This window comes from Miscanthus floridulus, chromosome 8 (genome assembly GCF_019320115.1).
Source record: "Miscanthus floridulus cultivar M001 chromosome 8, ASM1932011v1, whole genome shotgun sequence".
Lineage (NCBI taxonomy): Eukaryota > Viridiplantae > Streptophyta > Magnoliopsida > Poales > Poaceae > Miscanthus > Miscanthus floridulus.
In genome coordinates, this window is record NC_089587.1 from 47,706,959 (window position 1) to 47,725,191 (window position 18,233).

At 40.4% G+C, this 18,233-nt stretch overlaps 3 protein-coding genes across 4 annotated transcripts; 2 read left to right on the plus strand and 1 right to left on the minus strand.

Annotated features, from left to right (window-relative positions):
• The first annotated feature begins 2,853 nt into the window (after positions 1 to 2,853).
• Positions 2,854 to 3,328, plus strand: LOC136471901 (11 kDa late embryogenesis abundant protein-like). Its single transcript, XM_066469650.1, has one exon. The coding sequence runs from the start codon at positions 2,854 to 2,856 to the stop codon at positions 3,325 to 3,327; it is 474 nt and encodes a 157-aa protein (XP_066325747.1). The 3' UTR covers position 3,328.
• Positions 3,329 to 6,672: 3,344 nt separating this feature from the next.
• On the plus strand, positions 6,673 to 8,949 carry LOC136476314 ((DL)-glycerol-3-phosphatase 1, mitochondrial-like). Its single transcript, XM_066474098.1, has 6 exons — positions 6,673 to 6,778; positions 6,886 to 7,110; positions 7,957 to 8,017; positions 8,134 to 8,281; positions 8,384 to 8,460; positions 8,538 to 8,949. The coding sequence occupies exons 1-6, from the start codon at positions 6,688 to 6,690 to the stop codon at positions 8,659 to 8,661; spliced, it is 726 nt and encodes a 241-aa protein (XP_066330195.1). The 5' UTR covers positions 6,673 to 6,687; the 3' UTR covers positions 8,662 to 8,949.
• Positions 8,950 to 9,037: 88 nt separating this feature from the next.
• Positions 9,038 to 17,720, minus strand: LOC136476312 (phosphatidylinositol 3-kinase, root isoform-like). 2 transcript variants are annotated; one of them, XM_066474096.1, is made up of 19 exons: positions 17,505 to 17,718; positions 17,255 to 17,375; positions 16,308 to 16,404; positions 16,107 to 16,203; positions 15,327 to 15,485; positions 14,984 to 15,193; positions 14,521 to 14,699; positions 14,151 to 14,298; positions 13,817 to 13,912; positions 12,390 to 12,525; positions 11,890 to 12,011; positions 11,593 to 11,787; positions 11,328 to 11,498; positions 10,920 to 11,057; positions 10,612 to 10,766; positions 10,038 to 10,181; positions 9,803 to 9,947; positions 9,523 to 9,696; positions 9,038 to 9,407 (listed from the first exon to the last, which is right to left on the minus strand). In XM_066474096.1, the coding sequence occupies exons 2-18, from the start codon at positions 17,334 to 17,336 to the stop codon at positions 9,559 to 9,561; spliced, it is 2,412 nt and encodes an 803-aa protein (XP_066330193.1). In that variant the 5' UTR covers positions 17,337 to 17,375; positions 17,505 to 17,718; the 3' UTR covers positions 9,038 to 9,407; positions 9,523 to 9,558. The 2 variants fall into 2 exon arrangements, with proteins under 2 accessions (XP_066330193.1, XP_066330194.1); XM_066474097.1 differs by lacking the exons at positions 9,038 to 9,407; positions 9,523 to 9,696 and having other exon boundaries at positions 9,810 to 9,947; positions 10,038 to 10,107; positions 17,255 to 17,720.
• Between the last annotated feature and the right edge of the window lie 513 nt (positions 17,721 to 18,233).

Sequence of the window (18,233 nt, forward strand, 5' to 3'; positions counted from 1 at the left end):
TCGCTAACGCGCCGAGCTGAGCTTCACCTCTAGCTCGTAATATTAATGAGCTGAGCCGAACTGGCTCATTAGCCTAACGAGCCAGCTCGAGCTGGACCGAGCTGGCTCGATATCCAGCCCTAAAAGTAAACCTTATTGATCTCCACATGGATCATGGGTGTTCGACCCCCAAAAGGCTAAAACAGCGCTATACCTCTCATGTCATAACTCATAACACACAGAAGATTCAACATAACGATGGTTAAGATCGATCAAATTTAAAAGCTTGCTACCTCCCCAACTAGAGACACCATTACGGTGCCAAACTCACAGGATAGGTCCACAACAGCAGATAGCAATGCCAAAGGATCCATCAGATTTTTATAGATTGATAATGGCACAATCAGCACATTTTTTTGTACGGAATCAAGATTTGATATGTCTTAGAAAAGTCGCATTTCTTAGAATAGGTCCACAACATCAGATATTTATATATGATTTGATATGATTAATATGTCTTATAAAAGTCACATTTTTTGTACGGAATCAAGGTAGTTTTTATATAAATATTATAGATCTCGACGAGATCTATAACTTTTTAGTTTTGACTTTTTTTATTTGAGATCATTGAGATGCTAAAAAAATTAATTGCATATTTAGACATGAGGGTATTTTTAATTTTTCACATCCGCAGTTTGACACCGTTAGAGTCAAATTTAATGGAAGTGGTGTGGAGGGCAAAAAAGTTCAGAGCAGTGGCACTCGTGAAAACTTAACTTTTTTAATGGCTTATGGGTAATTATCAACTTTTATAATAGCACACTAGTAAAAGCCTCTTAAAAGTACCAACCATGCAACATAGTTGGTCCATCCATGATCTATGCAGTTTCAGCATACTTATTAGTTGCTTGCCACCACAGATTTAGAAAAGTCCACAAATTCAATATCAGCATTATCATTTTCTCCCTAGAAATTAATCCATAAATCAACATTTAAGTACCACGACAATTATAAAATCAAAATTCGTATGAAACAGCTGAAAATAAGGTTACATTTCTAGTCAGCATCATTATCTTTTGAATTTATGGTCGTGGGCTGATAGGCCTTAGCTCGTGAGCAGCTCACGAGCTGATTCGAGCTGGCTTGTTAAAACAGGGAGCTAGACTTCCAGCTCAGCTCACTTACCTGTGTGTGATAGGGAAAATTCGATTTAGGAGGAAGGGACGCTTGATCAACAGGGGAAGAGGGACGAGCGTGGCCATAGGGTTAGCCATATAAATGATTTTTTTAGATTTCTTTTAGCTGTAGAGAAGAGGCCGAGACAGAGAATGAGGAGAGAGAAATTTGTTGATTTCAGCTTTTTAGTCCGCCGTGCGCACGTATATATATATATATATATATATATATATATATATATATATATATATATATATATAGAACTACTATCCTGTAGCTGGCCATAGAATAACTTATTCTGTAGCCACTTTGAGTTACGATAATTACTATGTTAATTTACAGTAACTCCTTACTAAGTGGTTTACTATAACATTATGGTAAATATTCTCATGTGTTATAGTAACCCAACTATTGTAAATATGTATTGACATTATGATAAATTAGTATATAAAATTATGGTAAATAGAGGTGGCTACAGAATAACTTATTTTGTAGCCGGCTGCTGAATAGCCTCTCCCTATATATATATATATATATATATATATATATATATATATATATATATATATATATATATATATATATATATATATATATATATATAAAACTATTACCCTGTAACTGACTATAAAATAACTTGTTCTGTAGCCACTTTGAGTTACGATAATTACTATGTTAATTTACAAGATTATAGTAACTCCTTACTAAATGGTTTACTATAATGTTATGGTAAATATCTCCATGTGTTATAGTAACCCAACTATCATAAATATGTATTGACATTATCGTAAATTAGTATATAAAATTATCGTAAATGGAGGTGACTACGGAATAACTTATTTTGTATATATATATATATTCAGTAGCCAGCTACAAAATAAGTTATTCCGTAGTCACCTCCATTTACGATAATTTTATATACTAATTTACGATAATGTCAATACATATTTATGATAGTTGGGTTACTATAACACATGGAGATATTTACCATAATGTTATAGTAAACCACTTAGTAAGGATTACTATAATCTTGTAAATTAACATAGTAATTATCGTAACTCAAAGTGACTATATATATATATATATATATATATATATATATATATATATGGGGTAAGGAGTTACTATAATCTCGTAAATTAATATAGTAATTTAAAATTTTGGGCTGAGCTGCTAAAACGGGCTTAGATCTGTGGTGTCTCTGCATTTTGCCAGTTCTTGTCTTACATGTGGTGGACAAGGATTTCACTTTGCAGTTTCTATTTCTATGCGGTAAGACGTGTGCTAATAATGTATTAGTACAACTAATCTAGAATAAGTATACGTGGGTAATGGAAGGTGCAATAGTGCAAGGTGGATGACGGATCGCCTCCTCCTCCGGTGACCACGTCGACGCGTGCATCTCTTTGCCAAGCTGCCTCGTGTCCCGCGCTCCACACACAGCTACGCGTGTATCCACACGTGCTAGCGAACGTGTCAACACTCAACACGTCGCGGCTTTGTATGTCGGGCTCCCCGCTCTCAGACGCGTGTCCACATCCACAAAACCTATAAAGCGGCGGCAAAATCCGAACGTTCTCTCTCGGCTACACCGCACACGGCACATCATTCTTCCCTGCGATTACTAGTCAAACGATCACGACGCTAGCTACGACACTTGCCGCGAGCGCGCGAGAGAGATCTCAAGCGCAAACAGCCATGCAGGCCGGGAAGACAGCAATGGAGGCGACCAAGGAGGCCGCGGCCAACCTCGGGGCCTCGGCGAACGCCGGCATGCAGAAGACCCGCGCCGCCGTGCAAGGCCAGGTGGAGAAGGCCACGGCGCACAACGCGTCGGACAGGGCCGTGGCGGAGGCGAACCAGCGGGAGCGCGTGCGCGCCGCGGAGCTGGAGAAGCAGGACGCCATGCGCGCCAACGAGGCCGCCAAGGAGCGCGCCACCGGCGCGGCCACGTACCAGCACCCGTCGCAGGGCGCGCCCGGGATCGTCGACGCCTCCCGGCAGGGTTACGGCGGCGGAGCTGCCCCCGAGGGCGGGCACGTGGAGGCCGGAGTTGGGGAGACCCGCCCCATCGCTAGGGCCACCGGCACGGCGCGGCCCAGCGCCGCCCACAACCCGCACGTCGGGAGCGACGTCCCGCAGCCGCGTGGCACCGGCGGGCAGTACCAGTGATGAGCTGCTGCGACGCGTAACAGTATGATGTATATCAGAAGAAGCTATGTACACGAATGGACGCTGTGTGATAGTGTATGCCAAATAATGTATCTCTGGTATTAGAGAGTATTTTCTAATACGTACATGTACTCTCTACCTTCCATATACCTCTAATATTTTTATTTATATATGTAATAATAAAAAAAGTTCTGTCTTTTTTAGCGTAGCTCATATCTGTCCACCTGGCTTTAAATCTCTGACTTACGCTCGGCTATTTAGGTTCCTTTGTGGTAGAATCTGTTCACGGACTTCACGGGTACTCGCATTTGCCTGAATTAACGGGTCTCGCAAAGAAAATTTTGATTGGAATAAAACATGATCCCCGACTTCATGCTTTTTCTCTTGTTAGGCACTTTGCTCAATCTCTAACGTAACGTATTCTCTAACGTGTAATATCGAGTTTGATTGGGATAATGATCTCCATTTTCCGTAACCTGTATGTAATCAGGACTTCATGTTTTTTCTCGTGCCAGGCATTTGCTTAATCTCTTACGTGTAATCAGGATATTCGTTTCGGCTTATTTGTTCGTATCTGGCTTATAATCCATGGCTTGAACAGTATTTTTCTCTCACACCAAATCAGTCAGTAATACTTTCAGCCATGGCTTATAAGCCAATTCAGCCGAAACGAACAGGCTGAATATCAAGTTCGATTGGACAATATTATTCCCATCACTATAACCTGTCTGCAATTTGTTTGTGATGTAATGAAAGTTTAAATCCTCAAAAAAAAAGAGAGAATGAAAAACTCAAAAAAAATTGAAGGTGCAAAATATCGAGTCGCTCTCACTATCTCCTCTGCCTTTACCGCACTCACACACGCGCACGTAAACAAACGTACAGCTATTTACAGATCACTACATCGTGTTCCGGGTCTATTTATGACTTCGTAGGCTAGGCCTCGTTCAAAGTTTTTTCACTCTCTCTTCGTCACGTTAAATTTTTATACACATATATGAAGCACGTCAAATTTTTATATAGATACATAGAATATTAAATATAGATAAAAAATAACTAATTACATAGTTTAATTGTAAATTACGAGTATTTTTTTAAGTCTAGTTAAACCATAAATGAATAATAATTATTAAATACAAATGTCGAATACTGATTCCTCACCCCCGATCTAATCGAGGCCCCAGCTTTACGCGTGAGAGAACGAAAATTTCTAGGAATCGAACTTGCACCGGCTGCAGGTCCACCGGCTGTGCTAGCCACCCGAGTGCTACTCGGTTCTCTCCTCTCCCTTCTTATGTCCATCACTCTCACCCTTCCTTCTTGAAACGAAGTTTGAAGCTGAAAACCCATGTTCGTTTCCTCGATCTTCGTATGCTAAGAACGAAAATTTGGACTATAATAAAACCACTGTGTCATGATCTGCAGCTGGTTCGTTTCGTCGTAAACGATCGTGGATTATTTACTGCTGGCTGGTTTAGTGTGATAGAAAAATATTATTCTAGCTTATAATCCACGATCGTATACGAGCAAACGAACAACGAACATGCTGCTAGTCGTCCTATGCCGTGATGAACTCATAGGTAGATGCAATAACTGCTTATTTAAATTCAGTTAATATCTTGTTATTTTTTATATTTTAAAATAATCTCTGTTCTGATCGTTCGAATAATTTATTGTGTCGTGACGATCACCGGCGGAGCTACGTGGTGGCCATAGTGGGCCATTGCCCCCCTTGCCTCCGTGATTTGCTGAAGCCCCAGTCCCTGCATGAGCTGTGAAGTCTGCGAGTTAGCAGTAAGTTTGCATGCGCTCTAAGTCTGTATGGATTGTAAGCCAGCGGCCAAGGTCAGGCATGCATGTCTCTACGTAGACATAGAAATCGTGTAGCATTTCCTCCATCTAAAAAATAAAAAAACAATTATGTACCCGTGGTCCCACTCGCTCGGCTCAGCCGTTATTCCATTAGCCTGTTTTCTTTGCTTTTGTTGCTATGCGCCGTTTTGAGTCTGGTTGATTTTTCTATCTTTTTTCTTTCCTAACTTTTCAATCGATAAATTCTACATAGTATGTGTATTATAAATTTATAATTGCTAATTGAGTAATATATATAGGGGTTGTCAATTGATATCTCATGTTGCTTTTTTATAGAATTTTTTATGCTCAGCTATTGTGTTGTCAAATATATTTTTATATACTGTGGCTTAATTATAAGTACTTCTATTAATTTTGTTCACTACTTATGTACATATAGATTCAATTGACAAATGGCCCCCACCTTATTTTACTTCAGGCTCCGCCACTTGACCTCATAAGTAGATGCAGTAACCATCTGTTCGTGACGAACCTATAAGTAGACGCAGTAACCATATGTAGATGACGAACTCATAATTAGTCACAGTAACCATCTGTTCGAATTAAGTCAATCTCTTATCAATTTTTATCAATTTTAATATACTTTTGTTGTGCCGGTAGTCTTGGTATAAATATCGCCACAAAATTGTATGTCTCCTACTATATATAATATTTACTCTATCCATTCTAAATTATAAGTATAATATTTACTTCATCAATTTTAAATTATAAGACATTGTTTTTTCTAGATATATAGTTGTTGCTATGCACCTAAATATATATTTTCTCTATATATATACAGTAATACAACAAGAAAATCAAAATGTATTATAGTTTTAAACGGAGAGAGTACTAAGAAAAGATCGGTTTACTAGTGATAGGTTAGAGCACCTCCTTCAGTTTAGGGATGTGAGCGCGGGACAGTGGAAGCATCAAAATTAGCAAGCTAATTATTCATAAGCATTTCACACCTTATATGCATACTATCTTTACCTAACTTTATTTATTTCTGAAAATAATTGTGGATCAAGTTATTATATATAAATATATCACGGTACACCAATATAGACCGATACTAAAGCCTCTTTTGGCGCGGCTCATCAAAACGGCTTCACCGGTGAAGCTAGAAAAACTGGTTTTTCCCGGCTTCTAGTTCATTTTAATCCCGGCTTACAAAACGACTTCACGCTACAGTGCCTCAATTTATGCAAAATAGATGAAGTCGAAGCCGGTGTAAGCCGTACCAAAGAGACCCTAAATTTATTCTAAAACAAAAACCGGAATGGTATTTTTAAAGTACTCCTATATGCATAGGCCAACTTTCCTCTATCCTGGTCCTGGCCCAACCCGGCCCGCAAGATGCTGAGGTCATCCATCCCTTTCCCCTCCCCTTCCCTTCCCTTCCCAATCGGAGGGAAGAAGCGCACGCCAATCGGCATCCACCAGAGATTCCCTTCCCACAGTCGCCCCGCCCAGATCTCTCTCACTCGCACTTGCTCACCCCGCGCAATGGCATCCGCTGGCGCCGATGACGGCGCGGCGGCGCAACCTAAGGCCGCCATCTCGCACGTAATCTTCGATATGGACGGCCTCCTTCTCGGTATCTCTATCTTCTCCGTCTTTTGTCGATCGGCGATGTTCATGTTCTTGGCCGCATCCCATGTCCGGAGTGCGCTGACGATCGTCGGTCCGTGGCGCGGGGTGCAGACACGGAGGGCTTCTACACGGAGGTGCAGGAGAAGATCCTAGCGAGGTACGGCAAGGTGTTCGACTGGTCGCTCAAGGCCAAGATGATGGGCAAGAAGGCGGCCGAGTCCGCCCGCATCTTCGTCGACGAGTGCGGCCTCAACGGCCTGCTCGCCCCCGAGCAGTTCCTTGAGGAGCGCGAGAGCATGCTCCAGGCGCTCTTCCCATCCTGCACCAAGCTGCCAGGTGAGCCAAAGATGAACATGGACGCCTCTCAGAATTCTCTCCTTGTAGGATACCTATAACCACAGGTCTACCATTATGCATAATCGATTCGTTGTACTCTATGTTGACGATTACTTTGGTCCACTGAATTTCTGGGGAAAATATAACTCAAAATGAACGAGCTTGAGTTCTGAAGTTGATATATTCAGATGTAATTCCATAGTTGCTCTGGCCATTCAATGTTGTCCTTCTTAACAAGATGTAGTCTTTGATTTCTTGTTTCATGTACCACCATGAAATCAAAGCGAGGAATTGAACTTTAGCTGGAGGAACATTACGTGTTAAGTATTATATATCAATAAATCCATACACAGAATATTTTTTGCATAACATTTTCTGTGAACATATAAATTCAACTTTCAGATATGTGATTATACTTTTGAGGTGATGTCAAACACAATTGGCCATTTTGTGCTAACTTAGGTTCATGGTATCATATGGAATTTGTTGCATATGCACTTCAGGCTGTTTAATGCTAATGTTGTCTACTTATCCATTGAAGTGGAGCCAAAGGAAATTGCCATATTTTTTCAAGATTTCAGATTGTGGCCTTTTGCAATTGACTCTTGTCCCAGACTTACTTTTGATTTTACACTGTTCCTCTTAAGAAAATCTCTTGTGGTAAAATTACTGCTTCTTTAAGGTTTGCCTTGACTGGTGGGATATTTTGAAGAATAAAAATCAACATTGTGGCATCATTGATCAAGTTGCTTTAATATAAGTGGTCTGTGTTTCCTTTCAGTAATTTACTCAAATTGTGATAGATGGTTTGCTTATGATGTGTAAAATGAATCTTGTTTCTTGCAGGAGTACTACGTTTGGTCCATCATCTTCATGCCAACGGAATACCAATGGCTGTTGCGACAGGGTAGGTTTCTTTACATCTGATCATCCATTTGGCCTTTTCTCAATGGTCAATGCTCATCGTCTTTCCATGAATTAGAACCCTATTAATGTTTGTTGCTGGCTTGCTGTGGCTTACAGATCCCATAAACGTCATTTTGCACTAAAGACCCAGAACCACCGGGAAATGTTTTCCCTGATGCATCATGTTGTCATGGGTGATGATCCGGAGGTGAAGGCTGGTAAACCATCCCCTGATATTTTTCTTGCTGCAATGAGGAGGTTTGAGGTATTGGATTTGATCATATGGCAACAGTTGCAATTAGAATGTTCCTTTTGGATGCTGTCTGTGAGAATCTCTACTGATGCAACTGCATTGCATTTTTTTTAGGGTGACATAGAACCCAGTAAGTGCTTGGTTTTTGAAGATGCTCCTGCCGGTGTAGCTGCAGCGAAAAATGCTGGAATGTAAGGGAGCTGTCATAGATACACGATTTTTTCAACCATTTGTACCCTTTTTTTTACAACTCTTGCTACTTATACAGGTCTGCAGTGATGGTCCCAGACCCAAGGCTGGATGTTTCATATCACAAAGGAGCTGACCAAGTTCTCAGTTCATTGTTGGACTTCAAACCTACGGAATGGGGCTTGCCGGCATTTAAAGAGTAGACAAATTCCATACAGGATTAGAAAACTCTAGTGAAGAAAATGTGAGATACTTGAATACTGAGGGCGTGGATAATTCAAATTCCATAAGATGTTGCTCAAGAAAAATTCCATAAAATGTTGCACAAGACAAATTCCATAAAATGTTGCTCAAGCATACAATTGAGCATTCTTGTCGCCTCTTAACTATGTGGCATCAAACTACTTTATATGACTTTGTTTTCATTGCTTGTTACTATATCAAACATGGATGAGCAAAAGATATTAATGTTATACTCTCTTTGATCTAAATTATAAGACGTTTCAACTTTTTCAATATATAGTTTTTGTTATGCACTTATATATGTACACTATAAGCAATGTATCTAGAAAAGCTATATACATTTTTAAAATTTTAGCATTGCCATTTACCAAGCTATATTGGCATGCTGTGCAAATCTGTGTACTGTTGACAGGCTAGTCTTTTCCTTACAAACCATTGATGTTGATATACATTAGTAATTTAACATATATGCATTTGAGGAATGCACATGGGTACGGTAGTGCGTCACGGAACTCTACCCATCTGCCCAAATCGCCACAGTACTTGGAGTTGGAGGGATGAGGCGTCAAAAAAGGAAAAAACAAAAAACAAAAAACAGCCTCTAGTAGCATCCTTAGACAGCAGCGTGTGCCGCAGCTTGAACCCCCAAATGCCAGGCTCCCGTTAGTGTCAATTCTCACTGATTACCGTGGCTCGTGACAGTCAGCTGGAGTGAACATCAAAACCAACCAAAAGATATAAATATATTAGTTCGTTTGCCAAGAGAGTATCAAACTCCCAGATTAAACAATATCATAACAGGGAAGTATTGCCCAACTCACCATGTACAGATTTACACTTGCTTCGGTAACATCAGCTTACCGCCAATACTGAGCCCATCTATGGATGGTCTCAACCATTTGGGGGAACAAAGCACTGACGCTTTCATTGATAAGATCCTGGAAGAAATGTATAGCCTCCTCATCGTCCAGATCCAACCGGAATTTCTCCTGGAGCTGATCAACGATGCACCACACAAACAAGGAGGAACATGTCACTTTGAGTTTTTGACTGCTCTTTGTAGAGCTCACAAGCTCCTGAGCTCGTAAATAACCAATTTACCTTGAGACCTCCGCTTTCATCAACAGAGATATCTGGAATGCCTGATCGTTCCATAAGCTTGAATAGATTCAAGATGAGACTGCTTGACTTTCTTAGAATGTTGTATGCTTCGCAACAGTAGGACTTGAATCTTGTATAATATTGGCTGAAACACGAAAGCAAGTTTTGACAGTACATATCCATGAGGCAAATGAATGAAAGTGCAAAGACTTGATGAAATTGTTCAACTAATTACCTTTCTGCACCGCCCATGGCCTCAACCATTTCTTTACAAAGTTTCATCGGTGGTGGAAATGGCTTTGGGTCTCGACCAAGGATAAAAGCAAAGTCAACATGAAAAAGGCATCCATCATCAGTTAGAAGAAGATTATCCAGATGCCTAGAGAGTAGAGAAAGGAAAAAAATGTTATTATTGTTAAATTTGCATTTCTATAAGTCGTATCATCGTCCATGTTCAACATGGGTAACTTCATCTATCAGGAGAAAGAGGATGTAAAAACATTGCTACAGAATATGTCCTGACCATGAACAAACTTCCATTGAAGTATGATGAGCACTACGATACTTGAATATTAATTGGGCAATACTGTGAACTTATTTATGTACAGATTTACATATTTTCATGCCTTCACAATCTTCACAAAAGAAACAAATGAAGTAAACACATAAATAAGTTCAGAGTCCTCATCCTAGCTTCCTGATCATAATATTGTAATAACTCCTTGGTTTGTTACATTACATAGAGCAGAAAACAAACTAGAAGGTTACTATCAAAGAGGTGCTTCAAACCAGGTGTAAAGAAGACAAACCTGTCTCCAACCCCCAATATATATGTAATGACAGAGTAACCGGCGCAGCTTTTTATGAATGTCTCCAAACATTGAGCCGTTATACCAAAAGGACCATCCTCATCAGGATGGAACTTCTGTAGGTAACTTGTAATACTGCGATGTTCTGATAGAATCTGGGAACATGCTACTTAAATCAACATAGCTATCTTTATGAAGTTTGTAGAAATAGAGAGAAGTAATAAACAGAAGATAGAATTATTAGGAAGTTCATTGCAGTGGAAAGAGCATTTGGCATTTGGCAACAAGAGCTTCCACTACCAAGTTACCTGTGCGAGAGAACTGGAAGGAATAAATTCAAGCATCCCTTCATCTTGTCCAGTTGCAAGAACTCGGTATGGAGTAAGGTGCAAATCTAGATTTTCTAATTTGAGTAAGCGGTCCATCAAAGAAACCGTTTGAATAACCTATAATCATACAGAAACAATTAGCTATGATTCTCTTTCTCCCACTCAAGTCATCTAAATGGACATCCTTGAAATGTTACACATGTTATAGCTCACAATGTTTCATTACATTCAATTAAAGTGTCAAATAATAAACTGATAAATAATATCACTCGTTCAGACTTCAGAATGTCAGGAACCAGAACCATAGTAATGAGGGTAATATTGTGTACAGACTGGAACTGAAGTAAACCATTCAATAGCATATGTAAAGCAACATTGATTACTTACCAACTGATCTTGCCGGAGGTCATCTCCCTTTTTGTAAATAATCTTGGATGTTACCCCGTTTGCTGTTTTAAATGTCAGGCGCAAAGGGTTCAAGGCGCTTTTAAATATAGACGATTCTTGAGGCACAACTCCTGTTAGGAGAAGAGTTGGTGCTAATGGTGAACGAATTGGCTGGAATCAGTTCAAACGAACAAGTTAGTTACAGCTACAAAGTAAAGTTAATCTGTGATCATATGTTTTAGCACTAACAACAATACAGATTTACCTCATCAAAGTTTGTAAGCTCGCTGAAAACTCCTGATAATAGCTGCCTTAATTTTTCAATTTTCTTTTGTGCGCTACCTCTTACATTTCTTACATCCTTCATAATAGAACACAATTGAGCAGTGAGGTCAGTCTGCCGGGTTAAACTCTGCCACAGTCGAAACCCATCTTCATCCCCATCCTCCCTACCAACCAACTGTTAAGAACAGAAACAACAACATATACATATAAACACTGCAAAGTTACAGACAGGGAATGAAAGAACCAAGAAGATTGTAAAAAAGGAAGAAAACCGTACTTTCATCATACTATTTTCAAGCATGTCATATGTGCCATAATATCGTCTTGCATATGCATGACTGTGAAGCTCAACTAATATATACCACCGGAGGAAGCTAGCAATTTCGATGTTTGACAAAGCTGCAATGGAGTGGGAAAAAAGATCAAAACACTGCAGATAGTTCTCTATGGAAACAGTTTCGTGATGACATAATAAACAACATAAGTTGACAAAAGGTCTGCAGGTAAAATTTCCGCAAGTCACGCAAGCTTCGTGGTGACCTCAAAGTTTACAATGAATAATCAATTTTGCAACAGTAATAAAAATATTAAGTGTTTTGGTTGGATTGCACTTGGTGCTAAAATAATTCAAAGTACAGCCATGGAAGTCATGAAGACACAAAATGACATTTTTCTCCTTTCAACAAACAAGTAGTATGTTACTTCATCAAATTTCACAGTGATCAAATGTGGCAGATGAAGTTGTGAACAAATATTTACATAGGTATTTAAACATACCACGGTTTACAAGAAAGAGTGCTAGACGGGACTTGTCAGATCTTTCAAACCGAAGAGCTTGCACTAACTGAAGTAAATAGCACTGTAATTCTTCATCATCAGCCCTTTCAAGTACGCTGACAGCATAACCGCGAACCTTTGCACAAAAACAATTGTTACCTTACAGAATAATATGAGATAATAAAGCATATAGCAAGAGTCAGAGTCTAATTATTCAATATTCTTTAGGAAATGAGATAATAAGATAATCATTTATATAACCTTAACTAATAAACATTTCTCCAGGAACAAAAAACTATTACCAGTGCACAAACCTTTTGAAAATGAAAAAAATGAAAAACAGGAAAGCCAACAAGAAGTCGAGAAAGAGGGTACATTAGATCATCTCACGTAAATGATACATATCTTGGATAAAAATCTACAGCTCAGTGTAACGCTGACAACTCTTTACTGCAACAGCATTTTGGGTATCAAGTAAACAAGAAAACAAGGTGGATAGTAAATGGTGATAGTGTGCCAGATAAGCACCATGCAAATGCATACAACTGCAATCCTACTTCCAACCCAGCCAAAACCCCACCATCTCACTGCTTCCAGGTGCAGCTCTGTGTTAGGGTACAGGTAGGTGGATTGAATTTTAGGATCAGGATTAGAAGAATTGGGAAGGATTAGATCTGAATTGGAGAAGAGAGGAGGAATTGTATTGAATGAAGTAACTGTCATGTCCCTCATGTTCCATAAAAAAACTTTTATACAACTTCATTGAGGCCTCTCTCTGATTTTCCTTTGTCTTAAATGACTACAGCAGGTCATGCCCGCAATGCTTACACAAGCAACTCATATCCATTCTGGACCATACAGACTGATGTGAGCAACTTGGGCCTCGACACTCCATCTGGATTGATGGCTGTTCACTTGGGCCTTACTGGCAGATGGCACTGGATTGACACTCTGTTGCCTACCACCACCTACTGCAGGGCAACCTAGTGAACCCTGTAGAGCGACTGCTGTCATCCACCTGCATGCCTATAATTGATGGACATATGTAGACTACGAAACCCCACAAAACACACTTTTTTCCCTCAAGATGCTGATTTCAAGAATAAGAATAAACCAACACAATAAATATGATTTTAAGGAAGAGCAGCAGGCATTGTTTCAATAACACTGGAGAAAGAAGATAAACAGGCAACCTACTGCAAAACACAAACAAAGAAATTTGCCGAAAGAATGTATTTCTTTCTGCTTGTTGATAGCAAACTGCCACAAAAAATTCCAGAAAAGAACGGCGCTGGGATTCAGGACTAATTCGCGTAACTAAACAAAGGGCGAAGAAGAAACATTTATATGTAATCTAATGGAAAAAAAAACAAACTAAACAAAAGAAGACCAGAAACATGCACAAATAAAGGTGGCAGACAGCATACTTCGTCACTTTCAAAATCAGGTGAGAGAAGCTCTAGTGCATCAGCCACATCAATCATTTCCCACTTTCCAATCAACTCAACAGCTTGCTTAGCTTCCTGCAAAGCATTATCACATTTAGGAAACAGATCATGCAGTGTTCACAGCTCCAAAAAAATCAATACACTTCGTTCCAGTATATAATAAAAGAATTTGAGATGACGAAAAAATTTGACATCAAATAAGCTAATTGCAGGTTTGCAGTACACTTTTATGTGCATCACTTAGTCCAGCCAGACCAAATATGACATTACAAAACAAAAGCAGAACTTGCACATAGGGATTTCTTTTACTAACTTGGTTATCACTCCAATCCACTGAGCGAACGAATTTTGTTAGAGCTTTCTTCTCAGACATCAAAGAGAAACGAAACTTCCACACCAACTGCTTCTCATCCACTTCCAAAGTGCGTGTAGGAGGAAACTTAATAATTGTTTGTAGTAACCTACAAAGGACAAAATCAATCAGCTAGAAAACAACCAATTGTGCAAACATAAACGACAAAATTCTGCTTCCAGCATCTTCTAATTCAGTCAGCTCACATATGAATGTGGTTGTCTCACAAGTTCATGACAGCATGAAACTAAAAGTCAGAAAATTCCTCACGAAAGATCATAAGTTGACAGAGGGGAAAAGGAGGGGGAAAAATAATGCATATTTCATGTACTTTCGCTCATTTGAGCTTGGTTTTAGATCTCTATCAACTATCCCACGAGTCAAGCTCCTAGCAAGCTTTAACTGCTTGTGCTCAGATGGATTGGTTCGTCCAAGTTCTGGGTCCCATACAGTAACCAGCTCGTTGGATAACGATACTGGGGCCGGTGTATAAAAATTTGCTCCAGATTCCTGCATGGACAAGTAACACTCAGCATTTCTCTGGTGAAGATAAAATTACACTTTCTATAACTTGCAAGCAGGAGAAGTCATGTTCAGATAAATAAATATTATATGACTCAACAACTTCAAAATGTAAATTCCTCCAACTATGAGAGTAGCAGAAGACTATTCTAAATACACAAGGATCACCTTGTGCAAAAAAAAAAGGATCAATTTTACAGGTAAAAGAGTTACAGGGGGAAAAATAGCTCAGTGCCATAACATATATGTATAACAAGGTCAGTAATGTTAACCTGGAAGACAATTCTATGTTCAAAACTGCACAGTTCAACAACCAGGCTAGGGTACAAATTTTCTTTCCTCTCACACTCTTTCTCCTTAGCTTTGTCCATAGCACTGAGGGCAAGACGATCAAGCCAATCAACATGTTGTATCTGCCCTCTCTCATACTTGTTAACAAGCCTTTCCAAACGCTCTATCTCACCCCTCTCATTCCTAGGAACCTACAAGTTACATAGGGAAAAAAAGGTAAGTCCACCTTGAGGTAATAGAAGTAAAAAAGAAGTGCAGAGATTAGCTGAGAGAGAACTACAACAGATGAATCCTGAGTTCAAGAAGAGTAAAGCGGAGTGTTACCTTGCCAGGAGTTGTGGTGGGGACTCCTCCGTCTGCCTCCTTTTTGGGCCATAGCCGCAGCTTCTGTCTTCCTGTTTTAAGCTGCCTTTTGCTGTTGAAAAGAAATATGGTGGCTCCACCAACAATCTCAGGGTCCTCACCAGATGAGACATCCCACACCTACATCAGAGATTAAAATACATACGAAGCTAAAACACAAGGAAAACCATACAGGTGGGCAATTATCCTATGAACTGAACTTATTAACATGATACACCACATACTCATTGGGCATAGCAAAATTACTTCCCTAATATAATGTGATACCACTACCATCAAGGTATAATCAGGTCAATAAATTTGATTCATCATTATGGTGATCTCCAATAAAATTGACTGAAAAAACACCATCCTATTTGTTTATTCAAGGTGCACTTGGAAATAAATCAATGTCTCCACTTAAATGAGAAGCTAAAACTTTCTACCAATAAAATGAACTATACAACATGTTGAGTATGACCCATCTAGTGACATTTTTATCAGATTAAACATGTGCTCAATTTTTTGAATCCTATACTCACACGGAACCCCTCCACAGGTCTGCTAAAAAAGATATCAACCTTGACACCCACAAAGATATAATTCCTTTCATTAACAATTGACAGGAGTGTGTTTGTGTGGGGCTGTTTTCCCCTAGCTCTTGTACCCTTTTGTTTTTTAATGAAATGACATACAGCTCTCTTGTGTAGTTTGAGTAAAAAAGCAACTGACACGAGTGGTGTACAAATCCAAGAAATATACCGTAAATGCAAGCTGTGAGAGGGACGTTAGGTCCCTGTATTTGGTACTTAGTGTTATGAGCTCATTCCAACAGTATTTCGGTCCTGAAGGTTCCAACCTAGCATGAGAAAAAATGTGCATTAAAATTCCAAGAAACAGAACTGGTGAGTGCAGTCAATTGGCTGATATAATTATAGAATACATAAAAATAAAAATCTGTACCTTGTTTTTACAGGCAACCCAAATTGTATCCCATTGATGTATAGCTTGCACTCAACAAAGAGCTCTGGGACTTTTTGGTCGGTCAACAAGATATGTTCTGGAAACAGGAAATGTTGAGAATATGAAATATATATATGAAAGACAAAGACGAACAACGTATTAATCATTTTAATTATGATGATGCATACTAGTGAACACAGGAAAGTTTTATTTGGCAGCAGTATAGAACAAATAAGTAAAAAGGTTTTCTTCTCCTGTGGGATAAAATGTAGACCGGTATTCTCGAATAAGCAAGAGAACTTAGTATCATTGCATTAACGTGGAGGATTGAGATGCATTACGAAGAAGAAAACAGGTAGTGTGGAGGATTAAAGATAAACATTGAATTTGAGCAATAACCCTAGATTCTTTCCCTTGATCAAAAAGAAATTATGTCCTCTCGAGCTTCATCGTGTACTATTTACTTTACTTACAAACAACCCAGCACAAATTTGGTTCGGGACAAATAGAACAGAGGGCTAGTTATTAGCTGAGACTAAAAATTAGGCCAAATTAGATGGGGTTGGCCAGCTAACAATTAGTTGGAGGCTTGGCTAAAAAACTAACCCCACTTATTAGCCCATGTTTGGATGGGCTAGAGCTAATTTTGGCTATTTTTTAGCTGGACAACAATTAGCCCTTGCTATCCAAACAGGCACTTAGAACAGAAAAGAGATCAGTGCTGTGCAATAACAGTGCAAAACAGTAAAATGCTGTGATGGTAGCAGTTACAAATCTGCAAATGAGAATATAGGAATATTGGATTCAGATCGCTGTTGGGGGCGAATTTGTTGTGTGAAAAACATTGGAAAAAGATGGATTTTTGTAGCGGGTGGTAGCACGGCGAGTACATCAGGACCGAATTGGCAACCAAATTGAGGTGGAGAAGAGAGGTAGTAGTGATATACCTGCGTGGAGAACGCGGAAGGCGAGCGGGTGGCTGATGTCGCAGGACAAGAAGAACCGGAACTCGTTGCCGCCGCCGACCATCTTTTGGTGATGAAGAACTGAGATGTCGCAGGAGAGGATCTGGGGAAAGGGTGACCGGATCAACAACGCTCAGAGCGACTGCGGTCGCTTGGTATGGACGGCATGGGAAGGAAGAGGACGCCGAGGGGAAGCGGCGGGGGACGGAGGAGGCGGGCGGGGTAATTGCACCAGGGGGCGACGAGGGTGAGGGCTAGCGGTTCTGCTGATCCTCTGATTCTCCCTCCTTATTTCAGCGTGTGCAGGCGGTGGTAGAGACGACGAGGAGAGAGGCAGCGGCGGCAGAGAGTGCCGGCGAGGAGACGGCGGTTGCGTGACTCCAGCGGCGAGGATTCGCTGGGTGTGGATGAAGAAGCAGCTGTGCCCGCGGGTGCCGAGTTCGACCCGAACCCGCTCCGGTCCAACCGCTTGCTTTAGCAGCCCACCCGTTAAAACCTAACCACGTCAAACCATGATAGAGCCCAGCCCGTGTAACCCGAAGAAACACGGCCCATTGGTAATGGCTTCCGTTCCACAAAATCACACGGTGTAACAATTCCAGTAATTAAATTTTGAAAAAACGGACTTGCTAGCGTCCGAACGTCCGATTCGGGGCGCTAGTGTCGGACGGTGCTTTCGCGCCCGCGCCTAACACACCTAGCTCCCTCGCGCCGAGCCCATGCCTGACACACCCAGCTCCCTCGCGCCCGCACCCATCTTGCTCCGAAAGGTCGCGCGGGTCCACGCATGCGCGGGGACCACCTTGAGCCAGCTTCGTTTCACGCGCCCGCATGCTCGCAATGGAAGCATCAGCACCAGCAGACGCGCGCGGTGACCCACGGCGGCGCACTAGCAGCAGCAGCACGTGCTTTCACGAGATCTACTTTTGAAACATCCAAATGAAACACTTGCAACATACGT